The sequence below is a fragment of the Ctenocephalides felis genome, unplaced genomic scaffold (assembly GCF_003426905.1).
Source record: "Ctenocephalides felis isolate EL2017-DRISC unplaced genomic scaffold, ASM342690v1 CF-g0.4_SCAFFOLD_00845, whole genome shotgun sequence".
Lineage (NCBI taxonomy): Eukaryota > Metazoa > Arthropoda > Insecta > Siphonaptera > Pulicidae > Ctenocephalides > Ctenocephalides felis.
In genome coordinates this window covers 85,264,385-85,285,389 of record NW_020536999.1, presented here as the reverse complement: position 1 = coordinate 85,285,389, position 21,005 = coordinate 85,264,385, and the positions used below count along the sequence as shown (strand labels likewise).

Genomic DNA, 21,005 nt, shown 5'->3' with positions numbered 1-21,005 from the left:
AACTGATTTACCATTTTTGGCTCTTTATGCACCGTTCCTTCGAAACTGCTGGAACTGTCTTGTCCAAAACCTAATCAGCAAATGGAATGTTTTTTAAATTATTCAAATTGATTGAACCGTGTTCCCAAAATCGTCGACAAAGATTTGTATCCGCACACATACACACATACATACATCCATGTTTTCTAAGGTATGCCAAAATGTTCAAAAACCTTTGAAACGTAAAAGAGATAAAAGATAAATTTTTTATTTGCGATTGCTATATAACATACCCTACTGGATGTTAATAAAGTATGTTAGTGTGCGATGTGATTCCAAATTTGATCTTCTGTCTACATTTTTACAAAATATTATGGTCTAACAAAAAATAGTTTTATCATAAAAATACATTACAGCAAGTGTCTATGCACTTCACAAAGTTATAATTAATTAATTCAATTATAAATATCAGTTTGTTTAAAAGCATCATTTGGAAATCATCTTGATTAGGTTTTAATAAAATCGAAAACCCTGTTTTCGAAATAAACAGTTGAAAATTATATCTAAAGGGCTAAATCTCATTTTTTTTAACTATTAAGGCAATTATTCACACATTCATGCCAAGAGCAAAATGCCATTTGCACCTAGTAATTTGATTTTAATTTTCTTAGCTAAAAAGCCTCATTCAAAAAATATTTATTTTTTTATAAATATCATTCAAAATTTCAAGGATATGGAATATACCTTTGCTGCTTTTTTGTCTAAATTAAACACTTAAAAATAAATATTTAAAAAATAATTAAAAAAGTGTATAGATATATGTCAGAAAATGGAATCGAGAATGAAATAAGTAACAAATAAAAAATTTCCTTTTTTAAGGCTTTTGGTTTCAAAACTCAAAATCATAAATTAAATAATATATTAATGGTTATTTCTTACCGACTTTTCAAAAAACAAGTATGACCTATCAATTTATTTTGCACGTTTAACTCATACATATTTGTTAAGTATTTAAAAATCAGGATCTGCACCATTGCAGTGAATGTTTAAAAAAGTGAATACCAATCATTAACATACAAAAATGATTGAAATAGAAAAATTAAATCAACTTGACTTATTTATAAAATAAACTAATATAAATTTATAACATATAATCTAATTCATATCTTGCATATTGATTTTTGGGATCGTTTTGTATCCGAGGATAACCTGCCACGAGTGCATCTTGACCTCCTATGTATAAAGAATTATATATTTTCCAGTAGACGTCTCGTACTTTCCTTGCTGGATGGAAAAGACCCTGAAAATGGTAATAGATTGATATTAGTAATACAACACAAATTTTTAGCTAAAAAACTTAGATTAATTTATCTTTTCCATACCTGTAAAGTGTACTGTAATATTTTAATTGGTCCTAAAGCTACTCGTAATCCTTCAATGGCGTCCATAAATGCCTGCACTAAATGAGGTGATGATTCAAAGATATTAGGCCAGACGTGATTTAATAAGTGAATTAAAGCGTCTTCACATCCAAAACCAAAGACTCCCAAAGCCATATGCTTGATTGCTGCACATGCCGTCTGTCTGTGCACCAAATCCCTAAATAAAAAATATAATTAGTACTAGAAATTTTATAAGAATATACAGGGTGTCCCTGAACTCAACATCAAGCCAAAACGAGATGACAGTATTAAGATTAAGATTCATTCATATTTAATAGTATATCTATACAATCAATAATTTATTAAAGTTTTAATTATTATTGCTATACTGCAATAATATTTTCATTTCAATAATTCATTGCTACTTTTTCATATATAACAAGTCCTCAGTGGTCATGGTCTTTGTGAAAACGTTTACCGCAGTAATTGACAAAAGACTTCGTGGGGAATTAAATGTTAACCACAATAACTGAAAAATGGTTACAGTTTTACCAGAAATCTTGGTTGTGCTTAAAATTTCTAAAATACTTTCTAATTTATTTCATGCTAGTTACTCCATTTAGGCTTGTTAAGTTTTGGGATACCGTGTATAACTAGTTGGTTTGGTATTTAGCCTTGAGGCAAGTTACATGAACTTCCCGATATGTGTAAATAATCGACTTAATCAATAAAAAATAAATTAATTTATGAGTGATTATAAGTATTCCGAGTGAATTTATTACACATCATTACAAACGAACGAACGAACACGTTAACTCGGAGTATTTTCTAAAAGCAAATTTTCAAAAATCAATAATTTTAATTAATCAATAATTATAATTGAACCAGTTTTCGTATGACTTTAATGGTTTACTATGTTCAACACTATCGTTATACCAACTAAATCATCTAATTTTATTTTTAACAAACGTCAAAAAAAACTACTCATTTTCTCAAACTTTGATGAATTTTTGAAATTAAACTACTTGTCGTAAGGCCGTAATAATTCAGTAAGTTCTATAAGATCATGATATATATCGCCAAAAATAGTTCCATAAAAATCGGTCTATATTTTTTTTTTCAACAGTTAATTACAAGAAAACGGCTCGGTAGATTTTCACCTAAAACTAATCAGTATCATTCCCAACTAATATCTTTTGAACAGTTTTTGATTTTTTAAAATCGGTTCGGTAGTATGAGCTTAAATGTGGACCAAAGGTTTAACACTTTCTCCCAAATTACAAAGAAACGGCTCGGCCGATCGTCGCACAAAACTGAGAAACGATAATCCTCATCAAGATACATCAAATGCTTTTTAAATACCTGAAATCGGTTCAGGCGTTTTTGAGCAAACGTCGATGAAAGTTCTAATTTTGACAAATGCCAAAAAGACCATACTAATTTTTGCAAACTTTGACGAATTTTTAAAGCTAAACCAGTTGTCGTAGGGCCGTAATATTTTAGTATGATCTAGAAGACTATGGTATCTACCGTCAAAAAAATAAACATAAAAATAGTCGAAATTTTTTGTTTAAAAACTTTATTACAAGAAAACGGCCCGGCCGATCTCTACCAAAAACTAATCAGCACGATTTCCAACCAATATCTATCGAACGGTTTTTGAATTTTCAAAATCGATTCAGAATTGCGGGCTAAAACGTAGACGAAAAATTTTTCACTTTTCTGCGATTTATAGAGAAACGGCTTGGCCGATCGTTGCACAAAATTGACAAACGATAATCCTCGTCGAGATACATCGAACGGCTTTTAAATTTTTGAAATCGGTCCAGCCGTTTTCGAGAAAACGTCGATTTACGGCAAAAAATCTGTTCACATACACGCACGCACGCACGCACGCACACACACACACACACACACACACACATACTTTTTCCAAATTTGGTCTCATTCGATTCAGAATGGCTTGAAACGTCGAGAAAACATAAAATTAGCAATTCGGATTTTTTTATGAAAACATAAACTTCTCCTTCGGGAAGTTAAAAATATGCTTACCTGTCCATAAGTGCGTCTTCCAACAACGGGCTGACTGCATAAATATAATCCTTCCCCATCTCACCAATATATTCAAAAAGAAAACTCAACGACTTCAACACACCGTTCTGCACATTCAATTCAGGAACCCTATATTCATTCATCAAAGCCGGCAAGACTGTAAACGGTGAACAAGTCTCAGCAACAATAGCAATTGCCACAGTGGTACAGACACGGTTCTGTCTCTCCTGCACTTTCAAATTATTCAACAAAGTAGCCAACACATCATGTGGACCGATAGCTTTGGCAATATAACCAAAAGTGTTCACCGTAGCTCTCCTGATAGCCTTTTTGTGGGCCTTTAACAATTCTAGTAATTCAAAACAAATTCTCATCCATTCTCTGGCGGAGACGTATTCTGGTCCTCTATCAGCAATTCGGCCGACAAGGTCGATGCAGTTTTCTTGTACTTTTTCGTGACGATTTTTCAGAATTGGTGTCAGTCTTGGGAGTAAATCTTTGATTGGAGGTGTCATTTTGGTCATACCAATTACATTGACAATAGCTTTTAGGGCTCCAAGGATGGAACCGAGTACTTCGGGGTATTCTTCTCCTAAGTATTCGTAAAGAACGACACCTAAATGGCTCATTAACTTTTCCTAGAAAAAAATTAAAACAGTAATTAAAAAATTAATATAATTTTAGTAAGATGATACCATAATGATTTGAATAATGACAGCATGCTGATTTTAAATATTTGAAATTAAAAACCACTCTAGTTTGAGTTTTTAAGACAAATTGCTGGAACTGCCCATACAATGCAATTGATAGTTTTTAATTTTTTTTTTGAAGATTTTTAGTTTTTAAAAGATTATTTAAATTTTTTAAAAAGAATTTGAAATTTTTTTTAAAAAAAAAAAGACTGAGAAATTTGAGATTATTGATAAGAATTTTTTGAAAATTTTGAAATTTTTTGAATATTTTGGAGAAATTCATATTTATTTAAAAAAAAGTCGAGGTTTTTTGGAATTAAAAAAGAATTTCCCTACGAGATGTTAATAATGAAACTAGGTACAAGTGGCATCTTGTTTTTTGGCAATTTAGATATTTAGATAAAATTTTCAAATTTTAATTATTCAATGAAACAAATATAATTTTGATAAGATACCAATAATGATTTGAATAATGACAACATGCTGTTTGTAAATATTTGAAATTAAAAACCACAAGTTTGAGCTTTAAGGCGAATTGCTGGAACTGCCCATACCTTATTTAAAGTTTTTCAACTTTTGAAAATACATTTGATAATTTTAATTTTTTTTTTAAAAGAGTTTTAATTAAAAAAAATATTTTAAAAAGAATTTGAAAATTGGACTACCGAATAATTTTGCATCCGAGTTGAATGAAAACAAAAAACTTTCTGCTTGTTTGTCGAACCGATTGCTTTTAGATTTTTTTTTTTTTAATTCTTTTCCAAAAAATATTCTTTTTTTTACTAAATTTTATTCTTCAAATATATCATTATGGTACGTGAAGTTCCAGCAGTTTGCCTTAAAGCACAAAGCCATACACTACTAGTCTAAGTTTTATTTTTGAATTTTTTGAAAATATTTTAAAAAGAATTTTCTTGAAAATTTATTTCGAAAAATTAGAATGTTTCATGATATTTTTGAATAAAATCGATCATTTCCAAATTTTTGAATAAAAAAGATTTTTTTATTAGAATTGCCCTAAAGGAAGTTTATAATGAACTAGGTGCAAGTGGCATCTTGTTTTTTTTGTAATTTAGATATTTTAGATAAAATTATCAATTGTTTATTTTGAAACTAAAGTTTTTGCTTTTACTAAACCGAATCAATGCAATTTGCTAATTTATATATCTTTCAAACAGACATTATAATAACTGTAATTGTTTTATTCATAATCAACAATCACAAGCAACTGACTGAAAAATGCTGATATTTCCTAAAAACGCAGCCCATTATTCATGACTTTAAACCATTTAAGCCCAAACATTATGCCAAACTTTAACGCATTTTTATAATTCAAGCAATTACGGTAGGTTCATTAAGACCAACAACTCTATTAATAAAAAAACTTTCATCAAAATTGTCAAAAAAAAAACAACAATTAATTACGAAGAAACAGCTTGGACGATTTTTACCAGAAACCAATAAGCTCGGTTTCCAAACATCTACAAAAAGTTAAAAATTGGCTCACATACAACCACACATACTTCAGGCAATTTAGAAAATTTAGAGATATCAAAACAAAATGAGCAAATATGATTTTCTAGCAAAAAAAAAACATTTCTTTTGTATAGTTAATACATAATTTTGATAAGAAGTATCAAATTTATCCATTCAAATATTCAAAATCAAAATATATATTTTGAGTAGAAGTAGTAACTAATGATGATTCAAACAATGTCAAACATGTAGATTTTAATCATTATAATCATCATGAATAAATATCTATTTTTTGTTTTATTATTATAATTCATTTCTCCACTTACCTCTTGACAAGTTTTCATGACAACAGCTATCCTGGAAATAAGATCAGCAGCTTGCTGTCGAACCTTTGCACTTTTATTATTCAATCTCCAGAGAATGGTACCACAAATTTGTGGTAAGTAAGGCCTCACACGTTTACCTAATTGATTGACTATCGTGCCAAAACCATTTAACATGACCACATCCTAAAAAGGAAAAAGATTCATTAATAAGAAAAACTAAGTTAAAAATAAATGATAAATATAGATTGAGGGGGCATGCAGATGCTTCCAAAATGCTATTTGACACAAAAACGATCATGTCATAATTGAAGTATGACTATAATTATATTATTGTTTTCAAATATTATAAATATTTTAATGCTATTATAAATATATAATTTATAATTTATTATTATATAAATATATAAAATGGTTGTCATTAATAAATGTGGTCATCACGAGTGTTACCATATTACTAATAAACATTATTCAAAATTGTTATATGATGTATTTATTTTTAACTAAAATGCCATCTCGTACAATAGCAAAAAAGTTTTACTTCAATCGCGTATGAACCTTACGCGCACTCTTTTTTTTCAAAAGGTGAGATGCAGGTAGAAAAAGTTTGGAAGCTACCGAGAATAGGTGTTTCATGTAACTCGAGCACTAATTAAGAATAATTATAGCTAACAACTCATTAGTTTTTGTATTTGGTGTTAAAAGTGTATGATTAAAAATCATACATTTTTTTGTTTCATTTTATGTGGCAAACTATACAATAAGCTGAATGTACTTATTGTAAAGTTCGCTACGTAAAACAATTTTTTTTCTTTTTAAATGTATGATTTTTAATAATTTTGCATAAAAATGTATGTATTATATTTACAAATATGTATATATTGCATGTTGAATTTAAAGAAAAAAGTAAGTCCATTATATGTCTACTACTAAAATTTTTTCTTTCACTTACTTCTGTGGTTTGTTCTTGGAAAGCATACAAGATACCATCAATAAGTTGTTCTTCCAGCCTCGAATCAACATCAGCAGCTCCCAAAGCACCCATTACTTTCTCAATAGTCTCCATAACCATTTTACGATACTGTTCATTTTCATCCTTCAAATCATCTACTACTCTGGTAATTATTTCTGAGGAACCAACCTATAATAGAAAAAAATTGAAAGTAAAGTAAAGGAAGTAAGAGCTAGAAAAATATTGAAAAGTGTTTCTCAATAAAACTATGATATTTTTAGAGACCGAAAAATGTTATGGCAAGGCCATGTTATGCTCCAACTTCCATACATTATGCTACTGAAACATACTGAATACTGCCAAAATGTTATGTATTTGCTGTGCATTCAGGCGTTTTACACATAAACTGCAACGTCACTCGTTTGTTATGAAGCTGGGTCAGAAAGACCCTGTTACCTAAGATCGTTTTTTGGTTAGATTTCGATTTCTAGATTAGATTTTCTCTCTGACAACCTGAGAAAAACGCCTGAGTGCACAGCGACCAGAGTCTGTAAATACTTGTATATTGACACCTAAAAGTTGTCTCAAAACCTACATATGTTGTGCACACTGCCATATGTAGGTTTTGAGACAACTTTTAGGTGTCAATATACAAGTATTTACAGACTTACAGCTGGGTATTTCTAATTCTGAAATTCTTACCTGATTTAAGCTTAAATAATTGAACTAACATGAATTTGGTCAATATTTAGTATGGAAAGTTCTTTAAAACATAGCCTTGCCATAACATTGGTCTGTTATGAGGGTCTGAGAATCGCTTTATTAGTTTCTAATTCTAATAAAATAATAATTTTGGTGCTAAATGATTCAGAATTATTAGAGAAAACAGCCTTAACAAACCATATTTTCTGACAAGAACAAAATTCTCCTCTTTGAAGCTAAATATAAATATTATAGCTTCAAATTCAAACTGTTAGTTGCTCAAAATTAATAGTCTGTTCATGAAACTATATTAAAAATGTAATAAGGTTGTTTAAATATTTATCATAATTATCATGTCCATATTATATTTGTTATTATTTTTATTTTTGTATTTCAATTATAATTTATTATCTTATAATTAAAAGAAATAAAATAATTATTACTATAATATAGACAAAAATAAATATGTACACTCTTTTCCTTCCTTTTTTTATACTAATATTATTGTAATCATAATTAAAATTATGAACCGATTCTGCCGCACAACAAACCAATGTTATGGCAAGGCCATGTAATGAAAAACTTTCCATACTAAATACTGACAAAAACATGTATTATGCAGGTTGGTGTGCAGTCAGATAGAAAACCTAACCTAGAAACCGCACAAATGTCAAAAAAACTATCTTAGATAACAGGATCTTTCTGACCCAGCGTCGTAACATACGAGTGACGTTGCAGTTTATGTGTAGCAAATAGACATTTTTACAGTTTTCACTACCAATAAATAAGAATAAGATAGAGTTGCCATGGCAATGCTATGTTATGAGCTCTGTTATAGCAGAATTGCCCCATGAATGCAACTTATGGACGATTCTGCCTCATAACAGACCAATGTTATGGCAAGGCTATATTATGAAGAACTTTCCATACTAATTTGTTCTAAATATTGACAAAAGCCATGTGGTTGCTACGCAGTCAGGCGTTTTTCTCAGGTTGTCAAATAGAAAACCTAATCTAGAAACCGCACAAATGTCCAAAAAACCATCTTAGATAACAGGGTCTTTCTGAACACGCTTCATAACATATGAGTGACGTTATGTGCAAAACTGCCTGAATGCACAGCAAATAAATGACATTTTGACAGTATTCAGTATGATTCAGTAGCATAATGTATGCAAGTTAGAGCGTAACATGGCCTTGCCATAACATTGGTCTGTTGTGCGCCAAAATCGGCCCATTAGTTTCATAGATGGATATATTATTCCAATTGACTATAAAATTATAATAAAAAAAACTGTCTGATATTATATATATATATTTATTATGTCTTACCTTATTAGCAATTTCAACAGTGGTATCAACAAGTTGCCGATAATTCCTTCTGTCCAGGGCCATCCTGTGGTTCCAGAAATGTTTGAAAAAATGTGGTAAGATTTCATCTTTTATATAACTTGCTTCCACACCGTCAGTACCACAACATTGTTTCACCACCTGTAATAAAAGACAAAAAATTAATAATTGGAAATTATTTAAGGAAAGTTAACTTAAAGCTATGATGCAATCTTAGAAGAATAGAATTTGCATAAAGGACTAAATGATAAAATAATGATAATGGGTAGTACTGCCCTAGGGCAGGTCTGTGAGCCGAGTTAAACTCTAACTCGATTCAGGAAAGAAGTATTGTAAGAGTTTTTTTAATTTCCATATCACAACACTGTGAAATAAAATGATATATATAACCAATTCTAGAACATATTTCAAATAAAAATATCTATATACTAGACTTGCACCGAATATTCAGTATTCAACATATTTATTCATCACCTTTTGAAAAACTCTTTTCTTAATATTCGAAGAACATGTTATTGTTATATGTTTATGTTATTTAATAAGAAACATTCAATGGTTACACGCATGTGTCAAATCTATATTCGATAGTCATTCATTATAATCAATCTAAGCATTTCTAAATAAAGAGATATCATAGCCTCTTTATCGCAAAAAATACGAGCAATAGTTTTGGTCAGTTTTTATTTATTTTATTATGATTAGCCTTCCTAATATATAAGAAATAATATTGTATTTATAATAGAATATATTTCATGTTTATGAAAGAAATAATTGGAAATACATTTATATATGTAAAGAATCGTTTTTTTATTTATTTCCCTATTACATATGTTATTTAGATATTCGGTATTCGGCCGAATAGTATAAATGGTGCCAAATTTTCCAAATAAAAAGGAGCAACCGAATAGTTGTTGGAAGTCTAGGTATAAAACTTGATTAAACATGTAGTGCATTAGTAATATAACAACTGCAAATAGTAATTACTTCAACTCGAAAGAGTCTAGGCGCCGAAAACCTGCCGAATATTCGGTATTCGGCATTTTAACCAATATACTATTCGTTGCAAGCCTACTATATACTTTGTATAAGTTTAATTATTTTTTGTCATTTTTTTTGTTATCTATCATACCTTTAAGACAATCTTCTTCATTTCCTCGTCAGGACTCTGAAACTCTCTGATCAGGATCAACATCACTTCCCTGGTGTAGTAATTAGCGTATTCGGCATCCATCAAGGGAATCAAATAACCGATAGCTTTCAAGAAGGCGGCAAGACCTTTACCTCTGTAAAAAAAAAACAGAAATAATAGAAAAAAGGTGGTTCATAGAACTTTAGATGAAATGTTGCAGTTATAAAATAAATGGATAATAAAAAGTTGATTTAGACATAATAAAAGTGCATTGATATAAATTTTAATTCTTCAGGTACAATATATAAAAAGATAAAATATGTTACACCTGTGTATGATAAATTTATTTCCATTTTTATTATTTTTTACTGATTATAATTATATTAATTTTACCTGTGTGTTCTGATACCCTTCCACAACGGTTTGAGAACAGAATCGAAACTTTCAATACCGTAAGGTGTAGCAGCTTCAGCCAATGCAGCAATAGCCAAAGCAGTAATGGTTCGTACTTTTTGTTGATCATCGACCAGGCCTGAAAAAAATTATATTTACATATTTATTGACAATAAAAAGAAATATTTAAAATATTTAAATGCAAAAAGCATTATATTTGATATTTGTAAATAATCAATTTGATTAACGAGTTTGAATTATGTATAAATATTTGAAACCAAAAAACTAAATCTCATTTCATGTCCATTATAAGAATGATATTCTATTCTATAAAAACTAAGAATTTATGATGGATTTTTGGCAAAAAAAACTGCGCTTATGCTAAATATAATGAAACTGCCTGGCCGATCATATGGCAAAACTAATCAAGTTTCAAATGAATTTGATGTATCTGACTTTGAGAAAATGCCAACAAAATGTCTGATCTTTATTTAAACAAGCACAAATACTTTTTGCAATTTCAGTGTCAAACTATCCAGAACGACTTGAAATGCTGAGACAACATCAATTTCTTATTCAGCAAGTTAATAAAGATTATATAATGTAAGTAAAATGATATATTCAGAAACTCCATAGAACCTTTTGACTATGAAGACAAACCATCATTTTCTTTTTTTTTAATTTTTTAAATACTATATATTAAAATTTTAACTGGTACAAGTTCAAAATAAAAGTTTAAAAAATCATTTAAGAAACTGCGTCGCCGATCAGATGAACTTGGTGTTTCTGATTTTGAGAAAACGTCAACAAAACGTCTTTTTTTGTAATTTCAGTGTCAAACGATTCAGAACGACACGAAACGTTGAGAAAAATTAACTTCTCATTCAGCAAGTTAATAAAGCTTATATAGTGTAAGTATGATGATAAATTTAGAAACACCACAAAATGTTAATGGTAGATATTAATAAATAAATGTGGGCATCACGAGTGTTACCATAAACATTATTCAAAATTGTTATATGATGCATTTATTTTTAACTTAAATGCCATTTCATACAATAGCAAAAAAGTTTTACTTCAATCGCGTGTGAACCTTACGCGCACTCTTTTTTTATTATAAAAATCAATTATTCTTGTTATTCATTTACAGATATGAAAAAAATAATTTAAGTAATTTTTACTTACCGTGTTCTATAATTTCCACCAGAGACTTCAAATGTGGTAAAATAGCACAACCCATCAGGATGGCGATTTGCTGAACAATCTTGATACCAGTGTGTCGAGCTTGCCATGACTTTTTACTCCTGCACACGGCTTTCAAGAAAGGCAAGAGGGAAGGAATACCTAAACAAAAAATATCATTAATTGAAATTATATTAAATAAATATTTAATTAAAATATGAATAAACTAGAAAATCTTGGCAAACTCTATTAATCAATCAATCAATCAAATCAAATAATCAATTAATAGCTTACAAAATTTCTTCAAGATATTGATATTATGTATTTCCTTTTCTATGATTATGTAGTTTAATTTTCCACCAATTAAATTCACAAAATTTATAACAAAAGTTTAATTTGAAGCTGGTGACTTTTTAGAAATATTTGATTAATAAAAATAATCAGACAAAAATTATATTCTGTTTTTTAAATTCAAAATGTTTTAGTATATTGAAACTGTAAAATAAATTAAATTAATCTCGGTTCATATATATCAGTAATTAAATTCTAATTTTTAATTATCTATTTCTACTAACCTAAGGCTGAAGCAACAACAGCAAAGGCTCGAGCAGTGGTATTACGAACGTACTCATCAATATTATCAATATCAGGCCTCATTGTTGAAATCATAGTAGCTAAACCTGCAGCCTTTGCCAAATTTGAAATAATCTCACGACCTTCAACACGAGCATAGTAATCTTCATCAATCAACAGAGGTTCAATGACGACCAAAATCTAGAGAAAATAATAAAAAATATAAATAAATAAAAATTTGATATTGATAATAGTAAAATAATATAATAATAGTATATATAATAATATAATATGTAAGTATAATAATATAATATAGTAATAGTATGATAATAGTATTATTATTGTTGTACTCACTTTGTGCACGTAAGGTCTGACCAAGTCGTCAAGTTTATATAAAATCCTGTCAATAACTTTGACCAGCAAATGTCTTTCTTGGTCTTCTAGAGTCGGACTCATAAGTAAGGGCAAAATCTGGTTGAATAAGGGTCCTGCACCGAATTCTCTGGCTTTGTCGGTAATCTAAAAAATAAAATTGAGAGTAAACATAAAAATGAATTGCCATAAATAAACTAAAACAAAAATAAATATAATTTACCATTATATAAATGAAAATTATTGCCACAGGTGTGAAATAAATAAATGAAAAAATATTAACAACTATATTAGTTGTTAAATAGCATAAATTGAATATTTACCTGTCTCAAAGCTGCTTTTCTCATAGGTGGTGTACCATTTTTAATTTTAAGTAAAAGTTTCATGATTTTGCGTTCCTTTTGTTCTTCGGGACTCAAAGCTTCTTCATCAACATCAACCTAAAAAATAACAAACAAAACATTAAGAATTAACATGTCCAGGTTTTTAATAAATAGTGCAATGAGAGTGAAATGTAATAATAGGAATCTTATTATATATTTTTTTCTACTTTGAAATTTTAGGAATAAAAAAAATCTTCCATAATTGAATTGCAACAAAGTTTCACAAACAAATATCAGAAATAAATTTAATAAAATGAAGACATTTCATAATAAATTAAAAATCACTAGTTGTCAACCTAAACATTTATAGAAAAAATTACTTTAGTTTAATTTGCATTGTTTCAGTATTTATTATTTTCAGTATTTAGTTTATTGCAAACAGTAAATATTAAGATTTTAATAAGAATCATATTTTGGTGTTCACAATCACAATCAGCTCAGTAACTACAATTTGATATAAGTTGTGTAAAACATCAGCAGCCTTTATAAATGTAAAAAAATTCTCTTTCGTAATTTGCTATTGATTATATCAACTTCAGTACAATCATTTTCAAAGAACTGTTTTATTTCCACAATAAAAGAAAAGGACGTAACAATCACAATTAATTTACTAAAGTCCAAAGTGACCCCAATAAAATATATTTAAAAAAAATCTGTTATTTATAATTGTCTATTATTATTCTTACCAAAAGTTTATCGAAGTACTGTGCATCTTCCGGTTTCATAAATGGTAAATTTCCTTTAGGTTGTGCATCGACTAAAGTTTGGGAGGCCTGACGATCTTCTTGCTGGATAAAGAAACCATGAGGAGTTGCACCTCCCAATGGGGTTGGTGTTGCTGTTAGTTTTCTGGCTGGTGTTCTTATTGGGATATAACCTGAAAAGAAAAGATAAGTATATAAAATACTAAGTATAAAATAAATAATACATTAAAGCACTCTCTTCAGAAACGCCAGAAAAAGTAATAAGTAATAAAAAGTAGTTTTGTGCGAGTAAAACTAAATATTTTTGCTGCTTTCATTTTATATCAGGATATTAGAAAATAACTTATGCTAATAATATTACATAATTTAATATAAATATCATTAAAGTTTATGAAAAAAAAACTTTACCAAAAAATTTATAAAAACTTAATTCAAATTTAATTCAAATTAATTCAATTATAATAAACAATAAACTCAAGTTTATATAAATATTAGGGCGGGTCGATTTAAAAGTCAAAGAAATCATTTTAGAGATGTGGTTTCTTCGGAAAAGTATCTTATTTTGATCCCTAGTATCCGAAAATCATATGTGTCTATTCCACTTTCTTTTACCCATACAAATCGACTCGCTCTAATATAGATATTTTTATTTTACTATAATTTTTCCATTACCTGCTGGTGGTGGTAAAATTTTATACCCAACAGGGAAGAATGAATCCAATTCATCATCAGTGAACGGTCTGTTTCTCTCATCAATTTCTCTTTCCCAACGATAAGCCTGCAACTGTTCTGGTGTCATAGAAGCCAAGTGCCCTGGTGTGGGTGTGGCCATCACCATTGCTTTGTGACCAACTGGAGTTGTCTGGAATTAAAGTTTAATAAAACATTATTATACAGAAAAAATGTTTTGGTTTAGATATTGAAGGAAATGTCTTACCCCTCCTGGTGTTAATACAGGAGTCTGTTCCGGTAAGCATAGTGATAAATTGAAATACAGATTTTTTATCAATAAAATTGTTTATGAAGCTATCATTTTGTTGTTTAATGTATTATTGTTTAATAAAAAATAAAAAATTATATTCCTACCCCTCCTGGTGTCAACACAGGTGTGTGTCCAGCTCCTCCTCCAGGTGTCATGCTCGGCGTCATAGATGGAGTCATTGCAGGTGTCATGGATGGTGTCATAGCAGGTGTCATTGCTGCACTTGGTGTCTCATCCCACCTGGAACGTCTTTTAGAAGCTCCAGGAGTCGGCGTATCCTGAATTATAACACCACCTCCTACATCTGATGACATGCGATCAGTCCTAGGAGTTTCTGCCCAACCGCTGTTATGACCAGGAGTCTCTGGGGTGAAAAATAAAAATTAACATAAAAGATGCACAACAAACTAAACTTATATTAATTAATTTATTAAATATTATATTAATTAGTATACCTCTTTCAGTTTTTGGTGTTTCATCCCATCTGTTCCTCCTGGATCTGTCTCCATGACCAGGAGTTTCTGCACCTGCAGCACTTCCCAAATGTGTAGGTGTGGCTGCGGCTTGATGCGCAGGTGTAGCGTCCCAAATTCTTGTGCTTTGTCCAGGTGTTGCTCCCGGAGTCTCGGGATACGCTTTGTGACCTGGAGTTTCATCCCAACGATGATCAGCTGGAGTACGCTGGTTATAAAAAATAATATTTACAAAATGTTGATACATTTTATTAGTTTTTTTTTCTACTTACATCTTCTCCCCATGTGGGTGTAGGTGCACTGGAAGGTGTGGCCTCAACAGCTTTCTTCTTAGGTGCTGATGAAGATGCTGGAACAAATTGTTCATCGATTGTTTGATCCCATCTACCTCTTTTACGTTGTGTGACACCTAATGAATCACCATTGCTGCTGCTTGAGTGCTTTTGTAATGTGCCATCTTTTGATTTTTCTGCTATCTTCTTACGTAACTAGATAAAACAGAAAAAAATGTTCTTATAAACTGTTATCATTGTTATTTTATTAATGAAGTGAAACTTCTAGTGTTATTTCAAACAAGTTTGCGTTAAACATTAAACACTTAGATTTTTTTTTTTTTTTTTTAACTTTAATAATTATTACACTGCTAAATTATTAACATCAAGTAATATTGATAAATAATAACATAAAACACTTAGAATTGTATGAAAATATTGCAATAATATTGTAAATGGTATGATAATGTTGCATATAGTCTAAAAATGTTGCAAATGGTATATATGAAAATGTTGCAAGCGGTGTGAAAATTATTGCAAGCGGTCCAAAAAATGTTGCAAGTGGTCTGATAATGTTGCAAGTGGTCTGATAATGTTGCAAGTGGTCTCATAATGTTGCAAGTGGTCTCATAATGTTGCAAGTGGTCTGATAATGTTGCAAGTGGTCTGATAATGTTGCACGTGGTCTAGAAATGTTGCACGTGGTCTAGAAATGTTGCAAGCCATTTGAAAATGTTGCAAGCCATTTGAAAATGTTGCAAGCCATTTGGAAATGTTGCAAGCCATTTGGAAATGTTGCAAGCCATTTGGAAATGTTGCAAGCCATCTGGAAATGTTGCAAGCCATCTGGAAATGTTGCAAGCGGTCTGAAAATGTTGCAAGTGGCCTGAAAATGATGCAAGTGATTTAAAAATATTGCAAGTGGTCTGAAAATGTTGCAAGTGGTCTGAAAATGTTGCAAGTGGTCTGAAAAATGTTGCAAGTGGTCTGAAAAATGTTGCAAGTGGTCTGAAAAATGTTGTAAGTGTTAGAAGTGGTCGGACAATTGTTGCAAGTGGTCTGACAATTTGTTGCAAGTGGTCTGAAAATTGTTGCAAGTGGTCTAAAAATTGTTGCAAGTTGTCTGAAAATTGTTGCAAGTGGTCTGAAAATTGTTGCAAGTGGCCTGAAAAATGTTGCAAGTGGCCTGAAAATGTTGCAAAAGGCCTGAAAATGTTGCAAAAGGCCTGAAAATGTTGCAAACAGTCCAAAAAATGTTGTACGTGGTCTGAAAAATGTTGTCAGGGGTCTGAAAGATGTTGTCAGTGGTCTAAAACTGTTGCGAATGATCTAAAAACGTTGTAGGCAGTCCAGAAACGTAATGGATAATCTAAAAACGTTGGGGGGGGTAGTCTAAAAAACGTTGGGGGGGGTAGTCTAAAAACGTTGGGGGTAGTCTAAAAACGTTGGGGGTAGTCTAAACACGTTCGGGGTAGTCTAAACACGTTCGGGGTAGTCTAAACACATTGGGGGTAGTCTAAACACATTGGGGGTAGTCTAAACACGTTGGGGGTAGTCTAAACACGTTGGGGGTAGTCTAAACACGTTGGGGGTAGTCTAAACACGTTGGGGTAGTCTAAACACGTTGGGGGTAGTCTAAACACGTTGGGGGTAGTCTAAACACGTTGGGGGTAGTCTAAACACGTTGGGGGTAGTCTAAACACGTTGGGGGTAGTCTAAAAACTTCGTAGGTCGCCTAAAATCGTTGTAGGTAGCCTAAACACCTTTTATGTAGTCTAAGAACGTTGTATATAGTCTAAAAACTTTGTAGGTAGTCTAAAAACGTTGTACATTATCTGAAAATCGTACAAACTGTATGGAAATATTAAAAAGTATTTCAAAATGTTGTAGACTATCTAAAAGCATTATATACTTTTGTAGACTAAGCTAAAAACTTTGTAGAATGACTAAAAAATAATTGCAGATAGGCTAAAAACGTAGAATGACAACAATAACAGGATTTAATATAATTATAGCAATAATTATTATTTTATTATTGAAGAGAAACTACTAATGCAACATTCAGGTTACGTTAGAAATTTTAACTTAAAAGATTAATGTTGCAGTTCAGATTGTTTGAAAATGTTGCAAATTGTTTGTAATTATTGTAAATTATCTAAAAATGAAGTAAATTGAAAAGTAACAATATGAGTTCCCTAAAAATCATTTTCTACTCTTTCATATATATTTTTATTTAAATTACGCGCTGTTTTTCTTCCTCATAAATGGACTATATTGTTTTATTATTTACACTAACCTCAGATTCTTCTCCTTTGAGCATCTGCTCTCGCATAATTTCTGTATAGGTCCTGGAACCCACATCTGGAGTTTTTCCACCTGAAAATACAGTGAAACATCTACTTTAATATAAATTCAATAATAAGTTTTTAATTCTTTCAAATTGTTGGAAAAAGTTCTTCTAAATTATTAGTTTAAAGTTAAATTTTAAATTGATTCTGCACTACAAAGATTTTAATCATCGAGAAATAAAAATAAAAACTCGATTGGTGAAATATAATGTGTTAAAATCTTTATATCAGAATCAAATTTAGATAAATGAAATATAAATGCATAGACTGGTTTGGTCAAAGAGATTAAAAATATTTTTTATACATAAAAGTTAGTTGTAAGACTAACAAATATAAACTCGAGGAATCAGGAAAGCATAAATCATCCTCACTGGTGACTCTAAAAACTAATCCTTTTCCAATCGTATAAATTTATATTCCATCCATCCCCATTTTTCAGTTTGGTACGTACGTGTTTGATGTAATCATCTCCCAAAAATCACATAGTTGACACATTTTGTAAATCGTGTGACAAACCTAGAAAAAATCTGGCCAAATTAATACTTCTATAAACGCTTTCTTAACAGGCACACTTTTCATCATACACACCAATAAAATAAATGTACTTGTACTTGAAAAATGTAAGTGAAAGTACAGAGAAAGATGTTGCAACGATGATGAAAAAATACTTGGTAATAGAATGATTAAAATAACTCGATAGGAAAAAGTTTATTGTTCGGTGAAAGTATTTAATTTTTTTTAAAAAAATTCTGAACTATAAAATTAAAAATAGTATCAAGTAATTCATATATATTACAAGTTTTATTATAAAACTATTTGATCATTTTTAAAGTGAAACTTTTAATGCTACTTCTGAAGAGTTACATTAAACGCTTGTTCTACAATGGAATGTAATATATTTTTATTTTATCTATTGAATGTTGTGAATTGTTTATGAATGTTGCAAATAGTTTGTTCGTAAATGTTGCAAATAGTTTGTTTGTGAATGTTGCAAATAGTTTGTTTGTGAATGTTGCAAATAGTTTGTTTGTGAATGTTGCAAATAGTTTGTTTGCGAATGTTGTGAATTGTTTGAGAATGTTGTGAATTGTTTGAGAATGTTGTGAATTGTTTGAGAATGTTGTGAATTGTTTGAGAATGTTGTGAATTGTTTGAGAATTGTTTGATAATGTTGTAAATTGTTTGAGAATGTTGTAAATTGTTTGAGATGTTGTAAATTGTTTGAGAATGTTGTAAATTGTTTGAGAATGTTGTGAACTGTTTGTGAATGTTGTGAACTGTTTGTTTGTGAATGTTGTAATTTGTTTGTTTGTGAATGTTGTAATTTGTTTGTTTGTGAATGTTGTAATTTGTTTGTTCGTGAATGTTGTAAATTGTTTGTTCGTGAATGTTGTAAATTGTTTGTTCGTGATTGTTGTAAATTGTTTGTTCGTGATTGTTGTAATATTGTTTGTGAATGTTGCAAATTGTTTGTTTGTGAATGTTGCAAATTGTTTGTTTGTGAATGTTGCAAATCGTTTGTGAATGTTGCAAGTGGTCTGAGAGTGTTGCAAGTGGTCTGAGAGTGTTGCAAATGGTCTGGCAATGCTGCAAATGTTCTGAAAATGTTGCAAGTGGTCTGAGAATGTTGCAAGTGGTCTGAGAGTGTTGCAAATGGTCTGGCAATGCTGCAAATGTTCTGAAAATGTTGCAAGTGGTCTGAGAATGCTGCAAGTAGTCTGACAAAGTTGCAAGTGGTCATCTAACAATTATATACCCTTTTATTGCAAATTTAATTATTCGTTTATTATTATATTAAATAATATGAAATAGAACCAAATATTAAAATATCTAATTTATATAGTTAAACACAAAATTTAGGGACAGAATAAAGTCGTTTTTTTAAATTGTTTAAAAATTAAAAATCTAAAATAAAGTATGAAACGTAAAAATATGAAATAAAACCACATATTAAAACATCAACTTTATATACAGTTAAACGCAAAATTTAGGGACGAAATAAAATCACTTTTTAAAATGTTTTAAACATTAAAAATCGTTATTGCAAAATTTGTATAACCATTTGAATTAATGATTTAATATTGTATTGAAGTAACATAAAATTGGACGAGATATAACGACGAAAAGTAGTGCCTTAACACACAATTAAAGAACAATAAAAAGTTAAAACTAATTTTCATTATTTGAAAGTAAATAAAGTTAAATGAATGTTATTAAAAATTAAGTGAGAACAACAATACGAGTTCACTAAATATCCACTTCAACCTCTCTACGCATTACTAAGTTTCACTTCAAACAACCAACATGCTTTGACAACAGAATTATAATTTTCTTTAAATTTTGATTGATTTTTACAAAACGTTGCAACAATCTTTCTCGTTTTTGAACAACCATCAGTTGCATTTGCCAATTGGATATTTTTTATGTTTGATGGAAGAGAGAAATAAATCTGTATCATATCGAGATGGAAAATATAATCAAGAATAGAAGGTAAATATTTACTTATTCATATTAATTGAATGGGCTAAAAGTAGCAAGAAAAAATTCGTAAATAACTCAATTTTAACTATTCTTTTAAAATAATATTTAAATATAACTTTTAAATTAGAATTCAAAAACAAATCACAAGTGAAAACTTTTCTTATTTGTATTAATCGAATTGTCTTAAATTTACTGACAATATATTCTGTCCAGGAATTCTTAAATACTCTATCAATTCTTAAATTTCTCATGTATTATCCTTTGTAGTTTATAATTTGCACACTATAAAATATATTGTGTCATTGCCATGGGCGTTAAATAAATAAATATTAAATAAACGCATTTTGTCGAAGTTTATATTTTAATATATAAAAGCAACTTAATTTAGGAAATAGTTAATTTAAGAATTAGTTAGCAAGATATGTATCAATCGAATTGATATTATAAACTAAATTGAAGTACATATATGGTAAAATCTAATTCTGATAGATGGTATCGTAGATTATCAAACTTGTTTATAAAAATATTAAAATATCTGTTGAAGTATTACAACACAAGATACTACTAATTCCTCCCTGATATGATACTGATCCCACAATTCTCTCTCCCAAAAAACATCTGCAAGAAATCAGAGTGTACAATATTATGTCTCTATATCAAATATTCCTGGACCTACTGTTTTATATTTAGTTCAAACTCCTCTATAGTTTAGTTCACTGATGATCTCCATTTCCTGTGGAAATTTTTATTCCACATTAGAAATTTTTTTAAAACTTGTAAATCTTTCTAATTTTGGAAGTTTTTT

The 21,005-nt window shown here is 29.7% G+C and overlaps 1 protein-coding gene across 1 annotated transcript; it reads right to left on the bottom strand.

Moving 5' to 3' along the window:
• Nucleotides 1–1,012: 1,012 nt before the first annotated feature.
• Nucleotides 1,013–17,743, bottom strand: LOC113373211 (splicing factor 3B subunit 1). The gene is made up of 18 exons (XM_026613518.1): nucleotides 17,668–17,743; nucleotides 15,372–15,587; nucleotides 15,082–15,307; nucleotides 14,731–14,990; nucleotides 14,317–14,506; nucleotides 13,627–13,817; nucleotides 12,881–12,997; nucleotides 12,540–12,704; nucleotides 12,188–12,386; nucleotides 11,616–11,774; nucleotides 10,431–10,569; nucleotides 10,038–10,191; nucleotides 8,891–9,049; nucleotides 6,857–7,045; nucleotides 5,908–6,090; nucleotides 3,414–4,051; nucleotides 1,362–1,578; nucleotides 1,013–1,279 (listed from the first exon to the last, which is right to left on the bottom strand). The coding sequence occupies exons 1-18, from the start codon at nucleotides 17,701–17,703 to the stop codon at nucleotides 1,121–1,123; spliced, it is 3,597 nt and encodes a 1,198-aa protein (XP_026469303.1). The 5' UTR covers nucleotides 17,704–17,743; the 3' UTR covers nucleotides 1,013–1,120.
• Nucleotides 17,744–21,005: the final 3,262 nt, after the last annotated feature.

What these genes read in the sequence shown, in the direction of transcription:
- LOC113373211 (XM_026613518.1), bottom strand. Translation starts at nt 17,703, where the DNA reads ATGCGAGAGCAGATGCTCAAAGGAGAAGAATCTGAG. An exon ending in AGTACTTCGATAAACTTTTG is followed by an intron (nt 12,998 to 13,626) that starts GTAAGAATAATA and finishes GTTATTTTTTAG; the next exon opens with GTTGATGTTGATGAAGAAGC. An exon ending in AAGGGTATCAGAACACACAG is followed by an intron (nt 10,192 to 10,430) that starts GTAAAATTAATA and finishes TTTTTTTTACAG; the next exon opens with AGGTAAAGGTCTTGCCGCCT.